The sequence below is a fragment of the Macrobrachium rosenbergii genome, chromosome 46 (assembly GCF_040412425.1).
Source record: "Macrobrachium rosenbergii isolate ZJJX-2024 chromosome 46, ASM4041242v1, whole genome shotgun sequence".
Classification (NCBI taxonomy): domain Eukaryota; kingdom Metazoa; phylum Arthropoda; class Malacostraca; order Decapoda; family Palaemonidae; genus Macrobrachium; species Macrobrachium rosenbergii.
This window is the reverse complement of record NC_089786.1, coordinates 12,157,691-12,180,500: the sequence shown is the minus strand read 5'-3', so window position 1 is coordinate 12,180,500 and position 22,810 is coordinate 12,157,691. Positions and strand designations below refer to the sequence as shown.

Below are 22,810 nucleotides of genomic sequence, written 5' to 3'. Positions count from 1 at the left end.
AAGTGAATGCTTACAACCCTGTCACTAGGGGGTGAAATTTAAAGTGGATTTCGCTCTTCACAACTCACCAGCCACTTCCAGCTCCTTTCCTAATCCTCTAAACCTCAGCAAGGATACATTGCTGTTAAACTTATTCTTCCCGAATTTCTAAAACTCAGCCAGGACTTTTTCCATTTGCTTTTCTGTCCCCCTGACCCTTTACACCTACGCCAGGACTTACTGATTTTCCTTTCATCCTCCTTAGTTAGACCTTTTGAGACTCAGACAGGACTTACTGCTGTTGGTTTATCTTTTCTGGTCCTCTAAAACTCAGCATTGACTGAAGGTTGTAACCTTCATCCCTGCAGGTTTCTAAAACTCAGACAAAATGCCTTAAAGACATTTTCTCATCCACTGTTCTCTTAACCTCTGTCAGGACCTATTGATGTCGTGTTCATCCTTCTCTATCCTCGAAAACTCCTTACAAACAAGACTTACTGCTATTCCTTCCTTCCCGGAACTCTGAACCTCATTCAGGACTTTATACTCCTGTCGCTTTTATCCTCCCTGGCTTTCTCTAACCGGGAAGAGACTGCTATCACTTTAGCCCTTGCTGACCGTCTAAAAGGTCGCCAGTACTGCTATTACTTTTATCGGTTTACTAAAAGCTGGCTGCTGTTACATAACATAACAGGCATATCAAAAATTAAATGCAAAGGCCTTATTTGTGCAAGACATGGATTTAAAACATTGCATTTATTGACATTATTCTGGTAAATAAACACTGGATTTTCTACGTAACCAGTGTGTATATATACAATAAAATATCCATTTTCCTTTTCTTTTATTATTATTTACTCTTATTTTCATGTATGATAATAAGACTTAAATACACTCATTTTTAATTATATATATTTTGTATAACATTTTTTTTATCGTTTTCTACCAAAGCTGGATTACAAGCAAGCTAGATGTTATGTATAACTTTTATAATATTCTGTCTTTCATTACCTCCTCCAACGATGTTGGGAGGATGTAACGTTTCCATCCGTGTTTGACATTGTTAACAAGATATCCACATAATAAGAGAACGGATTCTTCCAAAACCCGATGGATATATATGCAAAGTGACCCAACCCATATGATTAACATTTGGTACATTTTAACAAGGATTTATGACTAATATTGACTTTCACAAGTTCGATCTCAATGTGGATTTCATGAGCGGTTTCAGGTATTTGTGGAATGCCTCGGGCACGTCCTTCTTGTTCAGTGGGCTCTTCATGGCTTCATCATAGAGTCTGAAAACAAAGATACAATAAATCATCCTCAGGAAGATGTTACTGTAAAGCTGCCTATAGAAACAAGGATAATTTTCTTGAGGATAATTTCTCATTAAGTTCCCTCTAAAACTTTCTAGACTTATTTAAACTAAAATAACTATGTCCATTTTTCCAGATATTTCTGTAGGATAGTCTCTACTTACATGAAATAACTGCAACGATTCTGAATGTTTTAATATCCAAACGCAGTTACAATTAGAAATGCTTTATTTCATTTCCCTTTGTGTGAAAGCCAGCGATTTCATCAATATGTTGTTTGAGAAAAAGCAATTTTCAGTGAAATGAAAAAATGTGATAAATTCGTTTCTTAAAAACATGAACTGCAACCCTATTAAACATTTTTCATCGTGAAAAAGTATTAGTAAATGTGGGAATTTATGACAACGTTCGTAAATATCTTCCAAGATATTTTAAATTTGCATGAGAACAAAGCGGTATTTCTATTTTTTGGGCAATATTTAGATGACTGAATCAAAGTTGTAAAAGTAGGATTTCAGTTTTTTTTTTTTTTTTTTGCTAAAATTCGCACGAAACATGCATTGCAAAATATGTTATTAATTAGCATATGTATATTAGAATTTATTGTGCACAACTGACCTGCTATTCAAGTTGCAGCGGTCCAATCAATGCCAACATGCAACAATTTGCATAGCTGGCCTTCGGCCTGTTCTCTACTTAGAAAATCAATAAACAAACAAGATCAAGTGTAAAATGTGCTTCATAACAAAAAGTAAAGGGAAAGCTTGGGGAAGGGAAAGTGCTTCCTACCTCTGATAAACATTTCCATCCCAAGCGCCCAGGGTTGAGTTCAATTGGCCATCGTCGAAATCGAAGGAGTCGACAATAGAAACAGCCTGGGGTCTCAAGGACGCCAACAGACTGCACATTTCCTCTTCCAGATGACTGATGTCCTCTGCAGTCAAGGCGCTGCTCTGTTGTGGAGAAATTTTAAAATGTTGATTGATTTAAAAATAAATAAATAAATTTTTATAGCTGAAATTATGGACTCTTTTACTCTATGTAATATAACACGTTATAAGTTATACTTATTGTTGGAAAATTATTTATTTTTAATTTAGTGTAGAGAAAGTTTGAGATGAAATTTGTATTCTCTAAATATAAAACTTGAGTTTGAGATGTCATCGTCAAATGACTGGCTGATTTATGAAAATCTGGCTATAAAGCCAATCACTGGGGCACTTTCAGCTGTTCGGTGCTTAAAATAGCGAAAAGGGGGAGCTGGAGTGGTTTGACAGCAAGATGGAAGAAAGGAGGGGGGAATGGAGGTTAATAAAAGGTTAAAATGTGGCTGCAGCTAAAGGGCCGAAGAGACGTTGCAAACAGTCTCTAGTAATGCCTACAGCGCACCGCGTGAGATGCACCGACGGCAAGCTATGGGGCAATATAGGCCTAATTAATGTTTCGTTTTAAAAATGAGCAAGCAAAAAGAGAGAAAAACATTACTGGTATCTTCAGAAGAGAGAGAGAGAGAGAGAGAGAGAGAGAGAGAGAGAGAGAGAGAGAGAGAGAGAGAGAGTAAATGTTCGCTCAATTAACCCACCTTCAGAAAAGCACCAGGTTGCAGAGTGATATGGTAAATCAGATAGAGGCGACTCAGATTTCTCATGACCTCTCGAAGTTCTGGTCTCATGGCTACGGTTTCGACGCTGTCAAAGTATTTCTCACATACGAAGTATCTCATGTGCGCCTGAGGATGAACAAAACGAGTACAAAATGAGAATAAAACTGAGATCGCTTGAATATGTCCGCCGGAAAGAGTCAGCTTTCATTTTCCACATGAATACACTTATTTGTTTACATTATCTTTGGACTTGACAGTAGTTGCAAAAACAATAAAACAACGGCAATAATAATAATAATAATAATAATAATAATAATAATAATAATAATAATAATAATAATAATAATAATAATAATAATAATAATAATAATAATACATAAAAGTAAAGGAACTGAGGCATTCCCATTACAATCATCTAACGTAAAAACGATATCTAGTAGCTTAATTCTGTGAGGTCAATCAACTTTGTGTTTTTAAAGGTGATACTCGTATCAATAACACATAAATAGAACAAAGACTAATTTTCAGATGTCCACAGTGCTCTTCTTCAGAACTAGAAGACCAAGGAATTATGTAACACTATTACAGTTATGAGTTTCACCCTAAATCTTTATACAATTACACCAAACAGAAAGTTTTCACGAACACACTAACCTCAGCACATTTCACAAGCGACACAGAGCAGTTGTTCCAGGCGTGGTGGTAGGCCATTCCAGAATCGCACAGACGCTGAAGCCGGCGCTCAGCGCTGGACACCAGGAATCTCGCTGTTACTTTGAATGCTTCCACCAAACCTTTATTTAAACAATGTTGCCATGATAAAGGTCATATTCACACATAGTGCGCATGTTGACAAGAAAAATGAAGAGGGGTCTCTCTATATCTTTATATATCACATATGTATAACTGAATCACGAAAATATGGAACGTGATGAATAAAGGCAAAATCCACGAAGGAAAGAGAACCACTAGAGTGCTGCGAGGCCCTTCGACTGCTAAGTGAAGGACGACAGTCGAAAGGCCTCGCAGCACTCCAGTGTATCTCTTTTCTTCGTGGATTTTGTCTATATATATATATATATATATATATATATATATATATATATATATATATACTGTATATATATATATTAGAAGTAATCAACACACAATTAAGTGTGGAACAGAAATAAATTTCTGACACATCAGGATCGAACCCAGGTCTTTCAATTGAAAGACGAGATCGCTGAGTCGCGAAGTTGGAGAAAACACCCTGATATGCAAGGCAGTTCGCCTGCGCAGGTAATTCCTTAGGTACTGTGGTACTCAGGTCCCAGCTTCTTTTATGACTTGTGTGGCTTGGTTGGCAGCGGTCTCGTCTTTCAATTGGGTTCGATCCTGATGTGAGTCAGAAATTTATTTCTGCTCCACACTTAATTGTGTGTTGATTATTTCTGATATATATATATATATATATATATATATATATATATATATATATATATATATATATATATATATATATATATATATATATATATATATATATATATATATATATATAATACCCAACCACAAGACTGAATGAAAACGAGAAAGATTGGTTGCAGGTTTACTGACCATAAATAAAAAAAAAAAAAAAATGCAAGTTTCACCCGTCCTGAGAAGTCTGGTGTTGCAGGGAATTGGTCACAAAAAGCCACAAGAAGTCAACGAAGTAAGTGCATGAGCGAGTTATCCTCAATAAAGTACATATTAGGATATATACTTGTTTACTCCAGTTTATAAATTACATGCGTACCTCTATCGGACAAATCTCCTTTATTAGATGTTGGTTGGCCTGCCAAGTACTCAACGGAAAGACCCAGAGTGTTGCCTTTTTAGCAGCTCGGTAAGACTTGATGAGGTACCTGGAATTGTACGAAATCCAGACAGGTACTGAAATTTATGGGAGATAAGAGATAAGGCAAGTATTAAAACTATAACAGATCCAGAGGCCTCAGCTTGCATTTGTTAAAAACTAGCAAATTAAGAATTTCTCTGTATGCTGTTTGTAAAAAGAACATGTTTACTACTTATATTTCGTAATGTATATGTATATATTTTTAAATTTACAGTACATACATACATATCTGAATATATATATATATATATATATATATATATATATATATATATATATACATACATATATATATATATATATACATACATACATATATATATATATATATATATATATATATATATATATATATATATATATATATATATATATATATATATATATATATATATATATATATATATATATATATATATATATATATATATATATATATATATATATATATATATATATATATATATATATATATGGGTGGGGTATAAAATGTATTTGAAGGATTTGAGGATTTTTAAACCAACCAAGGCCAGTGTATAAAGTGGGTATAGTGAAAGACTATGATTGGAAATCATTGACAAATACCATATCAGCAGTGCAGTTAAATGTTTTGTCCAAATTCTTAAAAAATTGGTGAGCATGGAGAAGTGTTATTAAAAAATTGTAAGTAAAACTGTACTTAGTGATTAAAAAGAAAGCAAATTGATGACAGAATAGTGGTCACATGGCCGTTGTGGAATGGGCGAGTGAGATGGTATCAAGTTGCTCAAGATAAGATATATACCCAGAGAAATTAAGAGATGCCTAAAATGTATTTAAGAACAAGTGGTGATGAGAGGGAAGTGAGAACATCTTAATAGGATTTGATTTGTTTCCTTGAACGCACTGGACTGAAACGGATGAAAATAAACCTACAGCATGGCATGAAACTGATGCTAAATAAACCACAGAAAAACTTCTTAAGAGGTACCTATCTATCTATCTATCTGTCTATTTATCTATATATCTGTCTTCCTAGATTAAACTAGCCTTGTGCTGGCACGGGCTCTTGCTCCTCAGAAGCCCTTAAAAGAGGAACCATAGGTCTCAGCTACTCTCAGTGCCACAGAAACCTGGGTGCTGATCAGGAACACTTTTGGAAAGTGCAACGTTATAGAAAGGGAAAAGTGGAGGAGAGTCCTATTAAAAGAATGAAGTGTCGTAAAGATGTTTTCCAAAGGCTGTACAAACTGAGATACCTTGAGACTAAGATGGTCTGGACATGATACGTGAATGGGTGACGAGGAGTAGGTCAGAAAAAGCGATGGAATAGGAAAGGCAAAACAGAACTGAAGAAGGTCCAAGATGTCATGAGAAGTATTGTTGATGACTACTACCACCTGATGATCTTTTCCATGAGTGAAGCTAATTTCTTGTTCAATGAAAAGGAGTAGATTAACATTTAAAGTTGATAAATATTAAGTGATCATACAAATTCTTATGTTTTGAAGTTACTGAGGCCTCTTGAAATGATTTAATGAAAATTTCAGAGGAGCATCAGGCTTCTCAAGGTAAACCGAAAACTGCTCTATTACCTCGCAACCTGAAGCCAGAGGACGGTGTTCTCTCCTTCGTAGGTGATGGCGCAGGTAGTCGAGGTATAGAGCCGATGCAGGTTTGATGACGCCAGATAACCGTGTCCCCCGCAGGCTAGGCGGCAAATTTCGATGCCACTCGTAGCATCGTATGCTCCCAAGGCCTTGATGCCACTAGACAACGCGTGGAGCTGAAGATGAGAGTAGGAGATATTTGCTAAAGCTGATTTGAAACCGAAAAATCTAATTAAGTGAAGTGCAGATTAAGCAAACTGCAGGTTGATTCAAAGGTAGTAACGATTTAGTTATTTTACATAAACACTCCCTGAAGTTTTAGTAGAATGAGAGAGACAGCATTTTAATGAGGGAGGAGAAGTATTTTTACAAGCTTTCTGAAGGCTGCTGCCAAGACGATGACTAAGTTTTAAAACACCTTGCGAATGCTGACACCACGTTTTAAAGTGCAAATCACACAAGACTTTTTCAAGGCAGAATCCAAATTAGGATATTACAGGTAAATTGTAAATATTTTGTAATAATCTATGAAAGTACAGAAAAAAGTATCAGTTTTCTGAGAGCAGGTTTAAAAAAGGGATTAGAAATTGAAGTATCTTAAAGTTAACCATTAGAATACAAGGGATAACAGTACAAAGCAATACACCTGTTTAGGTTTTGTGAAGTTATATATCAAGTCAATGTAGTGTTTCGAAAGTTTTTGGAATAAGAACCATACGTAAAACTATAAAAATTCTTGGTTTGAATCTAAGGGTATGAAATGACGGTGAACCTCTGTAAATCGTCTTTAAGGGCGGCTCAAAGAGGAAGACTATGGTACAAAGTATTTTCCAGATGCTCTGAAAACACTCAAGGCGAGACTGGTAAAAGAGTGTGCTACTAGAAACAGCGCACATAGTCAGAAAAGTGATGGACTCCTGAGGAGGCAGGATGCAACCCGGAACCCCACACTATAAAAACCACCCAGTCGAATAGCGATGACTGTGATAGACAAAATAATAATAATAATAATAATAATAATAATAATAATAATAATAATAATAATAATCAACTTCAGCTAACTTTATATAATTCTCGGGCCGAAGAGGTGGTCAACCTAAAGCCCTTATTTCGCCTTCTCCCGGAGGAAACTAGGAAAAACAGGAAGGGAAAAGAATTAGTCAGGACACAAGGAAAAAGGAGGTAGATTTCTTAAAGCTGGTTAGTGACAAGAAAGAGAATTTATAAGAATGAAAGATGAAAAGAAAAATTAACGAAATAGAGGTCTGAAAAGTACGGAATGTAAGTAATATTATGCAGTATACAATAAAATTATAAAAAAATGTAGGCAAACTTAAAAAAAAAAAATGGAATGTACAGCCGCTACAATGCATAATCAAGGCCACCGAATACAGATCTATCTTTCGGAGGTCTCGATATAATGCTGTATGAGCCGCGGCCCATGAAGCTTTAACCACGGCCCGGTGCTGGCATATCCTATGTCGTTGCCAGAAGCACGATTATAGCTAACTTATAACCTAAAATAAAATAAAAACTATTGAGGCTAGAGGGCTGCAATTTGGTATGTTTGATGATTGGACGGTGGATGATCAACATACCAATTTGCAGCCCCTAGCCTCAGCAGTTTTTAAGATCTGAGGGACGGACAGACAAAGCCGGCACAATAGTTGTCTCTTACAAAAAACTAAAAGGGACATTCACCTCGGGCAAGAGGGACATATCTCCTCCGTCCATCTTGGCTGAGGCGGAGTGGAGGAAATCGATCGCCCTCAGGGAGGAGAAGAGGAGGGCGAAGACGGAGGCGATCTGAGGGAGGATTTTGTACTGCTGCGTCTGATACTCGAGGATCTGGGGCTCCGGTTCCCTGCAGGAGACGTCGGCGAAGAAGATATGGTGATATTCATAGTGATAATCACAGTGATGCAGAGAATGATGGTGTTGGTCGTGATAGCTTTTAGGATAGTTCTTGTTTGTGACAGTGAGATACTGATGCAGATGGTGACTGTGGTGAGGATGATGATTATGGTGACCTAGAGGGCGATAGTGAAATGGTGATAGATAGATGATGGTGTCGACTATGTCAGATTGGGATTTTGTTGTTAATGTTAGTAAGGTTATAACAAAGCTATCGATAATGATGGTGACTGACAGCACGATTATGGTGATTATGATACAGAGCTTTTGATGATGATAGTGATGGATCTCTCACTGGTTGCGATAATGGCAGTGATGGAGGTCATGTTACTGATGGAAAATATTTAGGTAATGATGGTGAGGGGATTTGTTAATGATGGTGAGAAGGATAGTGACGATACTACCTTAGTAATGCTATACCGATAATGGGAAAATTGTGCGATGATGAAGTTAAATTTGTAAAGGATACACAACACAACAATTTATTTTATTAGATGATATTCGGCTGAATGAATGAGCTAAATGAATGCATATACTTATTAGGTTAAATTTACATGAAAAAACTGTACAAAAGCCATTAAGAAAATTATCATATTCATGTATTTTTACCTAACTGCAAGGAAAGTAAATTTATACAAATTTTATCTATCTATCTATCTATCTATATATATATATATATATATATATATATATATATATATATATAGAGAGAGAGAGAGAGAGAGAGAGAGAGAGAGAGAGAGAGAGAGAGAGAGAGAGAGAGAGAGAATTACGTCACACATACCCGGGGACCAACTCAGACTGACGACGCACAGCTGAGTACCTGGTGGCGATGGTAACAGCCTGCTGCAGCTGCACACACGCGTCTCTCGCAATGCCCACCCTCACCCGTACCATGGCACCGTAGGACAGCTTACTGTGTGCAGGCTTGACGTATGTTCCATCCTGCAATGCAGAAGGTTTGTGTATGGACTGTTTGTTTGGTGGACGTGGAGTAAGCGGAGTGAAAGTGGGATAAAAACTGGTGAGAGAAAGAAACAAGTAACAAATGCGACGAAGCTTCTTCGGCGCAATCGAGTTTTCTGTACAGCCGCTCCAGCGTATAATCACGGCCAAGGAAAACAGATCTATCTTTCGGTGGGCTCAGTATAATGCTGTATGAGACGCGGCCCTTGAAACTTTAATCACGGTCCGGTGGTGGCCTATCCTATAACGTTGCCAGAAGCACGATTATGGCTAACTTTAACCTTGAATAAAATAAAAACTACTGAGGGTAGAGGGATGCAATTTGGTATGTTTGATGACAGGAAGGTGGATCATTAACATACCAATTTGCAGCCCTCTAGCCTCTGTAGTTTTTAAGATCTGAGGGCAGACAGAAAAATGTGCGGTCAAAATAAAGTGCGCACGGACAGACAAAGCTGGCACAATAGTTTTCTTTTACAGAAAACTATGAGTGGTGAAGAGTTAGGTTAACTGAAAAGATGAACCAGAGTATTATGAGATGGTTTGGTCAAGTTGGGGGGGGGGACTGAGGAAGACGTTATGGTGAAAAGGGCGTATAATTTCGAAGTGTTTGGAGGAAGGAAAAGAGGAGGATTTAGAAAATACTGACTATATGCAGTGGATGTTTTGCCCTGAAAAGGACCTAATCAAGAGTGCATTCTAGGACAGAGGAAGAATAACTGCGCATAGGAGGATTAAGCGTTCTGCCAATGAGTCTCCTTTATGGGTATAAGAAGCATCCAATGTCAAATTTTTCTGTAATGAGGCTTATCCTTGATTCATCGGGTATTAAGAAAAAATGTTGATGGAGTATGATCCATTTATTTACATTAGCCCGAGCAACTTACATAACAGCTGTTCCTTGAGAGAGATTGCTGAATAGGGCAAGTTATGACTAGATCTACAGTATGCACTTGGTCGAGTAAGTCGGCTTAAAAGGTTTGAAATGGAAATGAGAAATACAAAGAGGGAGGGAAGAAGTTGGATGAACTTTCTGTGTTGATTCCATTCACTGAATTGAGAACTGCATCAGTAAAAATAAATGATGTGGAAGAAAATGCCCAGGACCAACGTCTCTGGAGTAAGGGGCTGAGGAGCTAAGTTGTTTGTGAATACAGATGGTGGAGAAGGTACAGTAATATTCCATACAGCCATAAAAGTAATGCACGTGCAGCATTAAGAGTAAGAAAAATAAGCCAATAATTCATCTACTTTGCTCTACACTGTCGTTCCTAACCTACATTTCTCCCTCCCCTTACCTCAAGCACCTGCGAATGTCTCATCAGCATATTCCTTCTTGGAATCCTAAAGTTGTCGAAGCGAGCAAACCCGTTATCGTTCGACTGCACACCGAAGCGGGGGCCGATCTCTCCCAGGGTGATTCCTGACACGATAATGAAGAATAGATAATACAAAAAATATTATGGAAAGTGATTTAAAAATTGAGACTTTCAAGTTTTGAATAGGGGAGCATGAAGAAGGGAAGTATTTCTAGATGAGTTTGTGTACCGTAAGTCTGAATTGTACACTTCAAAAATATTTAACAGGGAAAAGCTATGCATAAATAAATAGAATATAAAGATATGGACATTTAATTGCCCATCAAATCGGGATCTGAATAACGAATGATTATTAGAAGTCAGGCACCTGTAAGAGCCTAGAGACAGTAACAGATTGACCTGGCAAGCTTTTGTACAGTAACAGACTAACCTGGCAAGCCCTTGTACAGCAACAGACTGACCTGGCAAGTTCTTGTACAATAACAGACTGATGGCAAGCTCTTGCACAGTAACAGACTGACCTGGCAAGCTCTTGTACAGTAACAGACTGACCTGACAAGCTCTTGTACAATAACAGACTGATATGGCAAGCTCTTGTACCGTAACAGACTGACCTGGCAAGCACTTGTAAGTGTTGCAGTCCCGCAGTGGCACCACAAACAAGTGAGGGCCATGGCACTGTCCTTTGGTGTACAGGAGTGCCATGACGGCGGCGTGGGTGGAACTGGTCGCCACTGAAAAGATAACGTGAGGTTATTATTTGTTACTGTTATTAATTATTATTTTTCATTACTATATGTATTATAATTGATTATTATCATTAATGAACAATAGAATTTATCAATTTAATAACAATTATTATAGCAATTAGTCCCTCTAACAATAAAAGTGATGATGATAATAATTGAAAAGAATAATTTATTTATATTTTTTAGGCAACGCCAAAATTCAAAACGTGCTTAGACGCTTCAAATTTAGACAAAGTAACCAAGAGGAACTCACTGCCACCCGGCCACCATTTGGTAGCCGTTACGGTTGGCGAATGAATGACGAATTCCTGGGTGGCCGGGTCGTAGGTGGCCGTGGTTTCTAGTCCTCGCAGGAAGGTGCCATGTCCTAATTCCGTCTGGAGATGGAAAGGAGAGGAATGAAACCCTTTGTAAACAATGGACAGTTTCAGTAATTGGAGCATTTCATTAATCTGGGGCTGAAGTTATTTAGGCCAGTTTAGTTCCACGACTGATTTCCTTCATCAGGTGGGGATGTTAAAAAGGATTGTTTATCTAACTTTCCATCATGGAAGTAAGGTGTTGATGATGAATTTGAATGAAAATAAAAAGGTTGAAGATATTAAGATGAATTAATTACAAGACAAATGCGGTGTAAGGAGTAGCCTACTAACACGTTCATAAATGTGGAGATAACCAGAACTCGTAAAATGGTTAGCGTGGGTGAGAAGACAAATTCAATTGCTTTGAGATGGTGCTGTAGAAACAAGAGAGGACGAGAGGTTGGTGAAAAAAAAAAGTATATAATTGGAAGTGTTCGGAGGGAGGTGGGGACTAAGACCTAGATGGGCTTTTATGTAGGGGAAGAGCAAAAGTTCATACAAAACTGCGATGAATGGCATAGTGTACATGCAGTTGAGTTCGGTGCAATATGGATGAGTCTTCTGTATGAGGGCAGCTGATCATGTGGAAGTTTAATGCACAAGGATTCATCTACGATTTAGCAGTTAAAAGTATGAGTATATTTCTAAAATTATACAAAAAGCGTTTTTATGATTTTGTCAATCTTCTGTGGGCACAGTCACAAAAATAAAATATTCATCTAGTATTTCTGAGACACACGACGACCAAAGCTTAAAAGTAAATTTTTTAACATTACTATGGAACTTTTTTGCATTTCAAGGAACCAACGATGTATACTTATTTGCACTATTTACCAGCATATATATATATATATATATATATATATATATAGCAGACCAACACAGCGCTGCCGGGAAAACTCTGAATGACAATATATATATATATAAATATATATATCTATATATCTACACTCTCTATCTAGTTGACCAACCCAGCACTCAAGGAAAACTCTCTGACCCAAAACCCCTCTCTCTCTCTCTCTCTCTTCCCTTCCCTCTCACTCTCTCTCTCTCACTTCTCCCTCTCACTCTCTCCCATTCCTGTTGAGATAGTTGCTCCAGTTACATTGCCTAGCATTTTTTACATTTTATACTTCATCCCTCCTCACCCCACTTCCTATTGGGGCTGAACTTGGACTTAAAGGGCATTGGGAGTGTCACTACTCATCTCAGAGAGCTTGAAAATTATGGATTAGACACTAATATCTGTTGTTTTCAGTCATTTTTACATGTCACCCCCTTCCCATCATTCTCACCCCTCCATCCTATCGGGGCTGAACTTGGACTTGAAGGGTATTGGGAGTGTCACCACTCATCTCAGCGAGCTTGAAAACTATGGATTAGACACTAATATCTGTCGTTTTTCAGTTATTTTTACATGTCACCCCCTTCCCACCATTCTCACCCCTCCTTCCTATCTGGGCTGAACTTGGACTTGAAGGCATTGAGAGTGTCACTACTCATCTCAGCGACCTTGAAAACTATGGACTGGACACTAATATCTGTTGTTTTCGGTTATTTTTACATGTCACCCACTACCCACCCCTTCTTACTCCCCCTTTAAGTCCATTTGAAGTGTCACTATTCATCTCAGCAACAACGAAAACTATGGATTATACACTAATATCCATCATTTTCGGTTATTTTTACATATCACCCCGTTCCCACACCTGCTCCCTTGGTGTCAGTGATGTCTTACTCAGTGTTCTTTTTGAGATAGTAAGTCATATGTATACCAAGTTTGGTTGAAATTGCTCAATGCATTTCAGAGTGTATGTGGAACATACACACACACATACATACATACATCCATCCATTTATATATATATATATATATATATATATATATATATATATATATATATATATATATAAATATATATATATATATATATATATATATATATATATATATATATATACTATATATATATATATATATATATACATATATATATATATACATTTATATTAATAATATATATATATATATTTATTTATTTATTTTTTATTTATATATATATATATATATATATATATATATATATATATATATATATATATATATATATATATATATATATATATATATATATATATATATATATATATATATATATATATAGTATATATATATACACACACGTGTGTGTGTATCTGCATGTGCGAATATGTACAGTAGGTGGGTGTGTACAGAAGAGAGGCAATTTTAATTTTTACCTCTAGTAAAAGTGAAAATGGTTGTCCTCCAGGTCCAAATACTTACCCTTTAGAAAATGACTTGTAGTCCAAACTTAGGTACTGCATATCCCAATGTGTATACAGTTTGGGAGGCTTGACCTCACCCACTGTATTGATCACAATTAATGATTTTTTTTCCTTTTTCACAGTGAATGCATTTTGGTTAGGTCAAGTGAGGTCTGGTAAGGTAAAATTATGGTGCGGTTAAGTAAAGCTAGGTTAGGCTGTCAAGGACAGATAGGGCCAGGCAAGTTTGGTAGGGTAGGTTAGGTTAGGTAGCTTAGTTAGGTAGGGAGACTGGTATTTCTCTAAAAATGAAACCATTAACCTCTTCGCCTGCATTTCGTACCTGGGCATATGTTCCGAGGACCTCGCCCCTCTTGATGCGACCAACCCATTCCTTGCGCTGTTCCTCATCACCCTGGCGACTGATGGCAGGTATGAAGATATTGTGGTGGATCCATAATGAGTCACCATCTTTCAAAATTCCCACGGAGGCCTTGCTTAACTGAAGGGTTCTGAAATGAGATTAATATAATAATAATAATAATAATAATAATAATAATAATAATAATAATAATAATAATAATAATAATAATGTAGAAGTCATGGGGATACAACCACCATCCCAACAGAAACCAAAACAGGAACCGTCTTGGAAAAGGCACCAGGAAAAACAAATCATGGTGATGAGATCTGACTTGAGTAAACGGAAAGAGATGGCAGAAAAGAGGCTAAGAAGCAAGAAAACAAGAGAGGAACTGAATGAGAAATACAAAGTACAGGAGAAGGGACTAAACAACATAATAGAAGATATACAACAGAGGCTTAAAGCCAAAGCACATAAAATCCAACGGTAAATGAACAGGAATAAAGGATACCAAAAGAACAAACTCTTTGCAACCAACCAGAAAAGACTATACAGCCAACTAAAGGGGAAGACAACCACCAGGAAATTCCTGAAGTCGAACCAAAGTAAGAGACTGGGAAAACATATGGAGCAATCCAGTATCACAACAAACATGCAACATGGCTTCAGGAAATCAAGGCAGAAGAAATAGGGAGGATAAAAGAAAGATTCACCGAGATCACGACAGGCAGTCAGACACCAACTAAAGACATGCACAACTGGAAAGCCCCAGGTCCTGATGAAGTCCATGGATATTGGCCTTTACACCCATGAATAGCAGAACAACTCCAGCACTGTATCACAAACCACCATGTGCCCAAATGGATGACCACAGGGAGAACATCCTTAGTACAGAAGGACAAGAACAAGGGAAATATAGCAAGTAACTACAGGCCTATCACCTGCTTACCAATAATGTGGAAGTTACTAGCAGGTATCATCAGTCAAAGGCTATACAACTACCTACAGGATACAGACACCATCCCCCACCAAAAGAAAGGCTGCAGAAGGAAGTGTAGGAGCACAAAAGACCAGCTCCTGATAGACAAAATAGCAATGATGAATAGTAAGAGGAGGAGACACAACCTAAGCATGGCATGGATTGACTACAAGAAAGCCTTCAACATGATATCACACACGCAGCTAATAGAATGCCTGAAAATATATGGGGCAGAGGAAAACACCATCAGCTTCCGAAAAAATACAATGCGCACATGGAAAACAGTACTTACAAGCTCTGGGATAAGACTAGTAGAGGTTAACATCAGGAGAGGGATCTTTCAAGGTGACTCACTGTCACCACTACTCTTCCTAGTAACCATGATTCCCGTGACAAAAGCACGGCAGAAGATAGATGCTGGGTACCAACTAAAGAAAGGAGGCAACAGAATTAACCATCTGATGTTCATGGACGACATCAAGCTTTATGGTAAGAGCACCAAGGATATAAACACCTCAATCCAGACTACAAGGATTGTGTCTGGAAGCATGAGGACGGAGTTTGGAATAGGAAAATGTGCCTTGGTCAACATACAAAAAGGCAAAGTGACAAGGACTGAAGGGATAAAGCTACCAGACGAGAATAGCATCAAACACATAGATGAGACAGGACACAAATACCTGGGAATAATAGGAGAGGATATAAAACACCAAGAGATGAAGGACACGATCAGGAAAGAATATATGCAGAGACTTAAGACGACACTCAAGTCAAAACTCAATGCCGGAAACATGACGAAAGCCCTAAACACATGGGCAGTAATAGTAATCAGATACAGCGCAGTAGTGAAGTGGACAAAGGATGAACTCCACAGCAAAGACCAGAAAACTAGGAAGCACATGACAATACACAAAGCACTACATCCAAGAGCAAATACAGACAGACTATACATAACACGAAAGAAAGGGGGAGAGGGCTACTAAGCATAGAGGACTGCATCAACATCGAGAGCAGAGCACTGGGGCAATATCTGAAAACCAGTGAAGACGAGTGGCTAAGGAGCGCATGGGGAGAAGGACTGATAAAAGTTGACGAAGACCCAGAAATATACAGAGACAGGAGAATGTAAAACAGAACGGAGGAATGGCACAACAAACCAATGAACGGACAGTACATGAGACGGACTAAAGAACTGACCAGTGATGAAACATGGCAACGGCTACAGAGGGGAGAACTCAAGAAAGAAACAGAAGGAATGCTAACAGTGGCACAAGATCAGGCCGTAAGAACCAGATATATCCAAAGAACAATAGATGGAAATAACATCTCACCCATATGCAGGAAGTGCAATATGAAAGACAAGACCATAAACCACATAGCAAGCAAATGTCTGGCACTTGCATAGAACCAGTACAAAAAGAGGCATGATTCAGTAGCAAAAGCCTCCACTGGAGCCTGTGCAAGAAACACCAGCTAGCTTGCAGTAATAAGCAGCACAAACACCAACCTGAGGGAGTGATAGAAAACGATCAGGTAAAGATCCTCTGGGACTGTGGTATCTGAACAGATAGGGTGATGTGTGCCAATAGACCAGATGTGACACTGATTGGCAAAATCAAGAAGAAAGTGTCACTCACTGATGTTGCAATACCATGGGACGCCAGAGTAGAAGAGAAAGAAATTGAAAAAAATTGAAAAGTATCAAGACCTGAAAATAGAAATAAGAAGGATATGGGATATGTCATAATCATAGGAACACTAGGCACGAGCCCAAGATCCCTGAAAAGGAATCTGGAAAAACTAGATGCCAAAGTAGCTCCAGGATTCATACAGGAGAGTGTGCTACTAGAAACAGCGCACATAGTGAGAAAAGTGATGGACTCCTAAGGAGGCAGGATGCAGCCCAGAACCCCACACTATAAAAACCACCTAGTCGAATAGGATGACTGTGATAGACCAAAAATAATAAATAAATAAATAAAATAAAATAAAATAAAATAAAATAATAATAATAAGAAGAAGTCGAAGAAGAATAATAAGAAGAAGACATATGTCTAGTGTAGAAATTTTAATGGATGACCTGTGATTGACCAGGTCAGCCACAAAGGGTACATCCAAAATGGGGAGGTTTGTATATTCATCTGTTTCAAGCCAAGATTGCTTAATCTTAATAATAATAATAATAATAATAATAATAATAATAATAATAATAATAATAATAATAATAATAATAATAATAATAATAATAATAATAATAATAATAATAATAAAATCAGAAAATCAAAATATGCTGTCCCATTCACCTGTATCTTGCATGCACTCTTCCATATCCCAGATATCAATGTCCTTCCTTTCCCATATCTTTTCCACTCCATCCATCCCAAACTTTTTAGATTTTCCTCTCCTACTGCTTCCAAACACCTCCCAATTTTACTTTTTTTTCACCAGCCATCATCCTCTAATCTTCCCACAAGTCCAAACCATCCCAAAAACCTCTGATCCTTTCATTTATGCTAACCATTTTACCATTTCTACTTATCTACACAGCTCTTACCTTTGCAGTTCTTATGCAAAATATACTATGCAAACAGTTCGTCTAAACAGCTCAAACCTTCTTTCATTTACTCTAAACATCCATACTTTTCTTCCATAAAGGAGAGTTCGCTTAACTAAGCTCCAACTTGGCTTCCACAGACACCCCAGTTCCTTCCCGCATTTGTACACAATGTGCTACCTTCCTTGCGTTACCTACTCTGTAATTCTTCTCTTCTCTCTTCCTACTGTCATCCATAACACTTACTTATAGATACCTATATGAATTAACAGTTTTCATTCTTCTGCCACACGTATTAACATGCACTGCTCAGACTTCCTGGTTTCCCTTTACTTTTTCTCATATTCACTTTCAGCTTCCTCGTCTTGAAATCGCTTCCACTACGACATATTTTCTTATTCTACAACTTTGCACCTACAGTATATCACATGCCTTTTCTCTGCCTCCGGGCATCATCCCACCCATGAAGATGTAATTCAGCCAAACAGGAAACTTAAAACCAATGAATCACTTCAGTTAGCTATGTGGAATACCACACCACTGTGTCTGATCCACTTTTACCCCATACAAGTGACTCTAACCTCTTACATATTCTAATATATGCTTCTGCCAAACAAATTATCTATGTCATACATTATCAACACCCTCCACACTGAATGTCTATAAATTATAACACAAGCTTTTTTTTGGGTATGTGTGCCATGCACACCTTCTCACTAAACTGTTACATAGACTAACATTTACACACAATTTACACACATTATATATATACACACACACACACACACACACACACATTATAATATATATATATATATATATATATATATATATATATATATATATATATATATATATTATATAGGTGTTATAATATATATAACCATTTTATAAGTGTTTATGTCTCTGTGAAAATTTTGATGTTTTGCTTGCAGATTCGTCATTCATTGTGAAGATGTGATTTTTAAAATGTCTTTTTCTTACAGATAAATTGTATATCATGTAATCTTACAATGTCTTGGTATGTTATTTCCATTTGTTTAATATTTGGAATTGTATTATGAACAACAAATTCCTAGCGTATTTTTAGCGCCGCCGAAGAGAGAGAGGGCAAGATCTTATCGCTTCCATATTTACACAGGTGTCCAATAACTCGCGCTTAGGCAAAAAGACCCCTCTTATATTATCGTGATGAGCTGTCAGCCAATCGGCGAGTTCTCTATTATACATTCATCATGTATGTCTAACCTATATTTATTAGCTGTGTCTGTGCTTATTCTTTTTCATAATCTGGAAAAGAGAGAATGAGTGAGAGAGGTACTTGAAGTTGGAATGCTGTCAGCCAGCCAATTTTGGGTCTAAAAGCACTTCCTTCTGTTTGTTCAGCTGGATTGAGTGTCCCAGGAAATGTCAGTTATAGATAAGAAGATAGGTGCTCGAAGCTCAGCCGTGTATGTATTCATACATGTGTATACTTGTATATGTATGATGTATGCATACTCTATGTATAATGTATTCTGGGAGAGTTTGTTGGAGTTATAAGTGCAGTGCTGTTCCAAAGACAGTCAGTCAGCCAAAGGGGTCCCTGAGATAAGCATCTCTCTCTCTCTCTCTCTCTCTCTCTCTCTCTCTCTCTCTCTCTCTCTCTCTCTCTCTCTCTCTCTCAATAATCCCATTATATATTATATAAGGGATACTGAAGGGTTGTTGTTTGTAAAAGCTCTATTAAAACTCACCCCAGGAGTGTGGTTAATTTTGTAGAAGGTGATCAGGAATACTGTTTTGTGCAAGTATTGTGGAAAACGTGTAATGGTGTAATAATTACAAAAGGTAATGTGGTGATTACTGAGTTTTGTAATGTTAAGAGTTAAAGTGATATTCTAGGTAAAAGAGAATTATTATTTTGAATAAGTCTTAGTGACTTGGCAGTGTTGTCTATGAGAACGTCTTAGAAAGATGTGAGTTTAACTTTTTATTTTTTAAAAGAGAAGTATTCTTGTGAAAGATTGATATAATCTTTAGGCACATTTTTGGTGGTTGGTATATTTCCATTTTTGCATATGCATTCTTATATGTCTGTGCTATCATATTACTATAATTTTATAATTACTGTGTTTTGCTGGTGATTTCTTAACATTTTGTTAGTGCCTACCTGTTATTGAGATTTTGGAGAATGTTTATGTGGATTCCAGTCAGTAATATTTTGGTGAATGTTTGTGTTAGTTAATCAGGTATATACTTGGCACTTGAGTGATAGTTAATAGTTTGAATCTTACCTAACCAAATTGCTTTCTTAATAAATTAAAGTTTTGTGAATTAAACTTGATTAAGAAATACTTAGATCTTACACTGTTGTCAATTAATAGTAAATCTTTTGAGATTGTGAACTTTGCATATAACTTTGAACTTAGAAATAAAACTGTTTGTTTAAAGTTTTTTTTTTAAAACACAGGGTTTCATTTTGACCACCAGTAATTAGAGACATTAATGAATGTGTACAAGGTAAGTGATGTACCTGTTTGTTCACCTGAGACTTATCTAGTTAAAATAGAACCAGAGAGACAGATAGTGTTTATTGAAGTGATACCCATTTTTTCTGGAGCCCTTTGTTGAAGTTGGTTGATACCCGATGGGCCGGAGTTTTCCAGTTAGGAATTTATTTCTGTGATAGAAATAACGCTATAAATAATTGTAGGTGCCTAACCAATCCATAGCCACGTAAAATAAGTGATAAAGCTGTTAATCAGCTCAGTTAAAATTAAGCTATACTTACTTTTCCACTAGTCTGGATATAACTTAATAATTGTTGCCTCATCCATAACTTGATAAAGTTACATTGAATTTCTCAAGTGATAAGTAAGTTTATGGGATCATTGTATCTTTAGTGATTCAGTCAATATTCTTTGTTGTGAGGTTTCAAGTATCTGGTCGATGTGAGGTAACTTTTTGGTATTATTATTAATTGTGTAATAATCAGGTGCTTGATCACTTCGTGACAATATATATATATATATATATATATATATATATATATATATATATATATATATATATATATATATATATATATATATATAATGTGTGTGTGTGTGTGTGTGTGTAATACTAATAAAAACACACATAATGTGAGGAAGCAAATATATAAAAATGCTGTTTGTTGAACTCCGTTACCGTTAACAATAAATTTTTCGATTGTAAATAAAGAAAATATTTTACGTTTGACAGATTAGGATATCATTCATAATAAAATCAAGATATAAATTAATATCAATGTGACAAGTTTCACAAAAAATATTTCAAATTGTCTTCAGGGCGGAACTGAGGATATTTTTAGGAAACAATCTTGTGAGGTTTCACGCACTCTCTCTCTCCGTACACACACACACACACACACACACACACACACACACACACACACACACACGCACGCAAGCACGCACACACATTATTTTTTTCATGAAATATACTTATCAGTCTAATGTATTATTTAATTATATTTATCAGTCTAATGTATTATTTAATAATAGAGGGAACTACCTACTTCCTATCCACCCCAAGTTCGGCAACTTTAGAGTCCAAGTGACAGGTCTTCCTCATTTCGTTCAGATAGCGGTCCTCGTGACTCAGATACTCTGGCGGGATCTCATCCTCGAATGCTGGGTCTGAAGCAAGCAGCTGTCCTGCACGACACGGAAAATTATGGTTGAAATCCTGGTTGGGAAAGACTAAGGTTATAAAAAATCATCAAGCAGACTTCTAAAAACACTGACTGATTACACCTTTGTTTAAAATTTCAAGAGCATAATACGAATCGCTTTTAAGTTAAGTGTGTCAATTCCTACATCTTTCCTGCATAAAAGAGGGCTTATTGCCTAATGGAGCAAAGCAGCTCTAAACATGAACTACATTAAAGAAGGCTGACTACTTAATGCAGAAAAACAGCTCTAAAGACAAATTACCTTAAAGAAGGCTGTCTATCTAATGTAGCAAAACAGCTCTAAATATGAACTACATTAACGAAGGCTGACTACCTAATGGAGCTAAACAGCTACAAATATGAACTACATTAAAGAAGGCTGACTACCTAATGTAGCAAAACAACTCTAAAAATAAACTACATTAAAGGAAGATGACTACCTACTAATTGAAGAGCAAATGAGGAGCATCCATATAAACTAACACTTGCAGAGCAAAACTCACGTAATTCCCTTCGAAAGGCTGTTTGGTCTTTCCCGCCATCGACGATGTGAGTCAGTTCTTCGGTATCGAAGGAACAGTTTTGGCGCTCCCTCTGCAAGTCAGGGACGCAGTTCGCTTTCCAAGCTGGTGGCGTCATTGTTTATCCCTGAAGGAACGTTGCTGTCGCCTAATTTCGATTAAGTTCCTTGGCATTAAATAGTCGTTCGCGTGTCTGAAATTATACGAAAAATGTATGGGATAACGTAAGCAAATGCTTTAGTCACAGTGTAACACCCAACGCAAGTACATAGGGTTCCTCGACATCACTGGTGAATTTTAATAAAATAATTTTTCAAAACAATTGCTGTCTTTAGATTTCTTATGACTCAAGAGACGAAAGTTGTTGCTCAAACCCTCCTTCAACTATTTCTTTACAAATGCAACTTGTGGGCAATTTAACAATGTGTGTGTGCGTGAAATTTCACAGTGCATCACAGACATAAACTGCAAACTGATGCATGCCTCAAGTGAATATTAAAAAATATACTTACCCAAAAGAAGAACTGGGTAACTTACCCCCACTAAATATCCTTAGAATTCAATAGATTTGTCTTTGCCCATCTTACTTTTTCACTTGTCACTTTGGAGAACACGAACGAATCTGTCACCCCTCAAGTCACCATGACAAACCACTTTTGCACACTCACAACCCAGAGATATTCTGGACGTGAGAGACTAAACGTCCTAGGACTAGCAACTGCTC

At 36.9% G+C, this 22,810-nt stretch overlaps 1 protein-coding gene across 1 annotated transcript; it reads right to left on the bottom strand.

Moving 5' to 3' along the window:
* Positions 1–1,029: 1,029 nt before the first annotated feature.
* On the bottom strand, positions 1,030–22,766 carry LOC136830219 (peroxisomal acyl-coenzyme A oxidase 1-like). Its single transcript, XM_067089519.1, is given in 16 exon segments — positions 1,030–1,280; positions 2,091–2,254; positions 2,884–3,030; positions 3,559–3,698; positions 4,685–4,762; positions 4,765–4,793; positions 6,361–6,551; positions 8,077–8,239; positions 9,074–9,234; positions 10,554–10,678; positions 11,189–11,308; positions 11,577–11,700; positions 14,315–14,483; positions 21,410–21,548; positions 22,069–22,279; positions 22,624–22,766. Coding segments are annotated over 15 exon segments (1,995 nt in total). The 5' UTR covers positions 22,205–22,279; positions 22,624–22,766; the 3' UTR covers positions 1,030–1,171.
* Between the last annotated feature and the right edge of the window lie 44 nt (positions 22,767–22,810).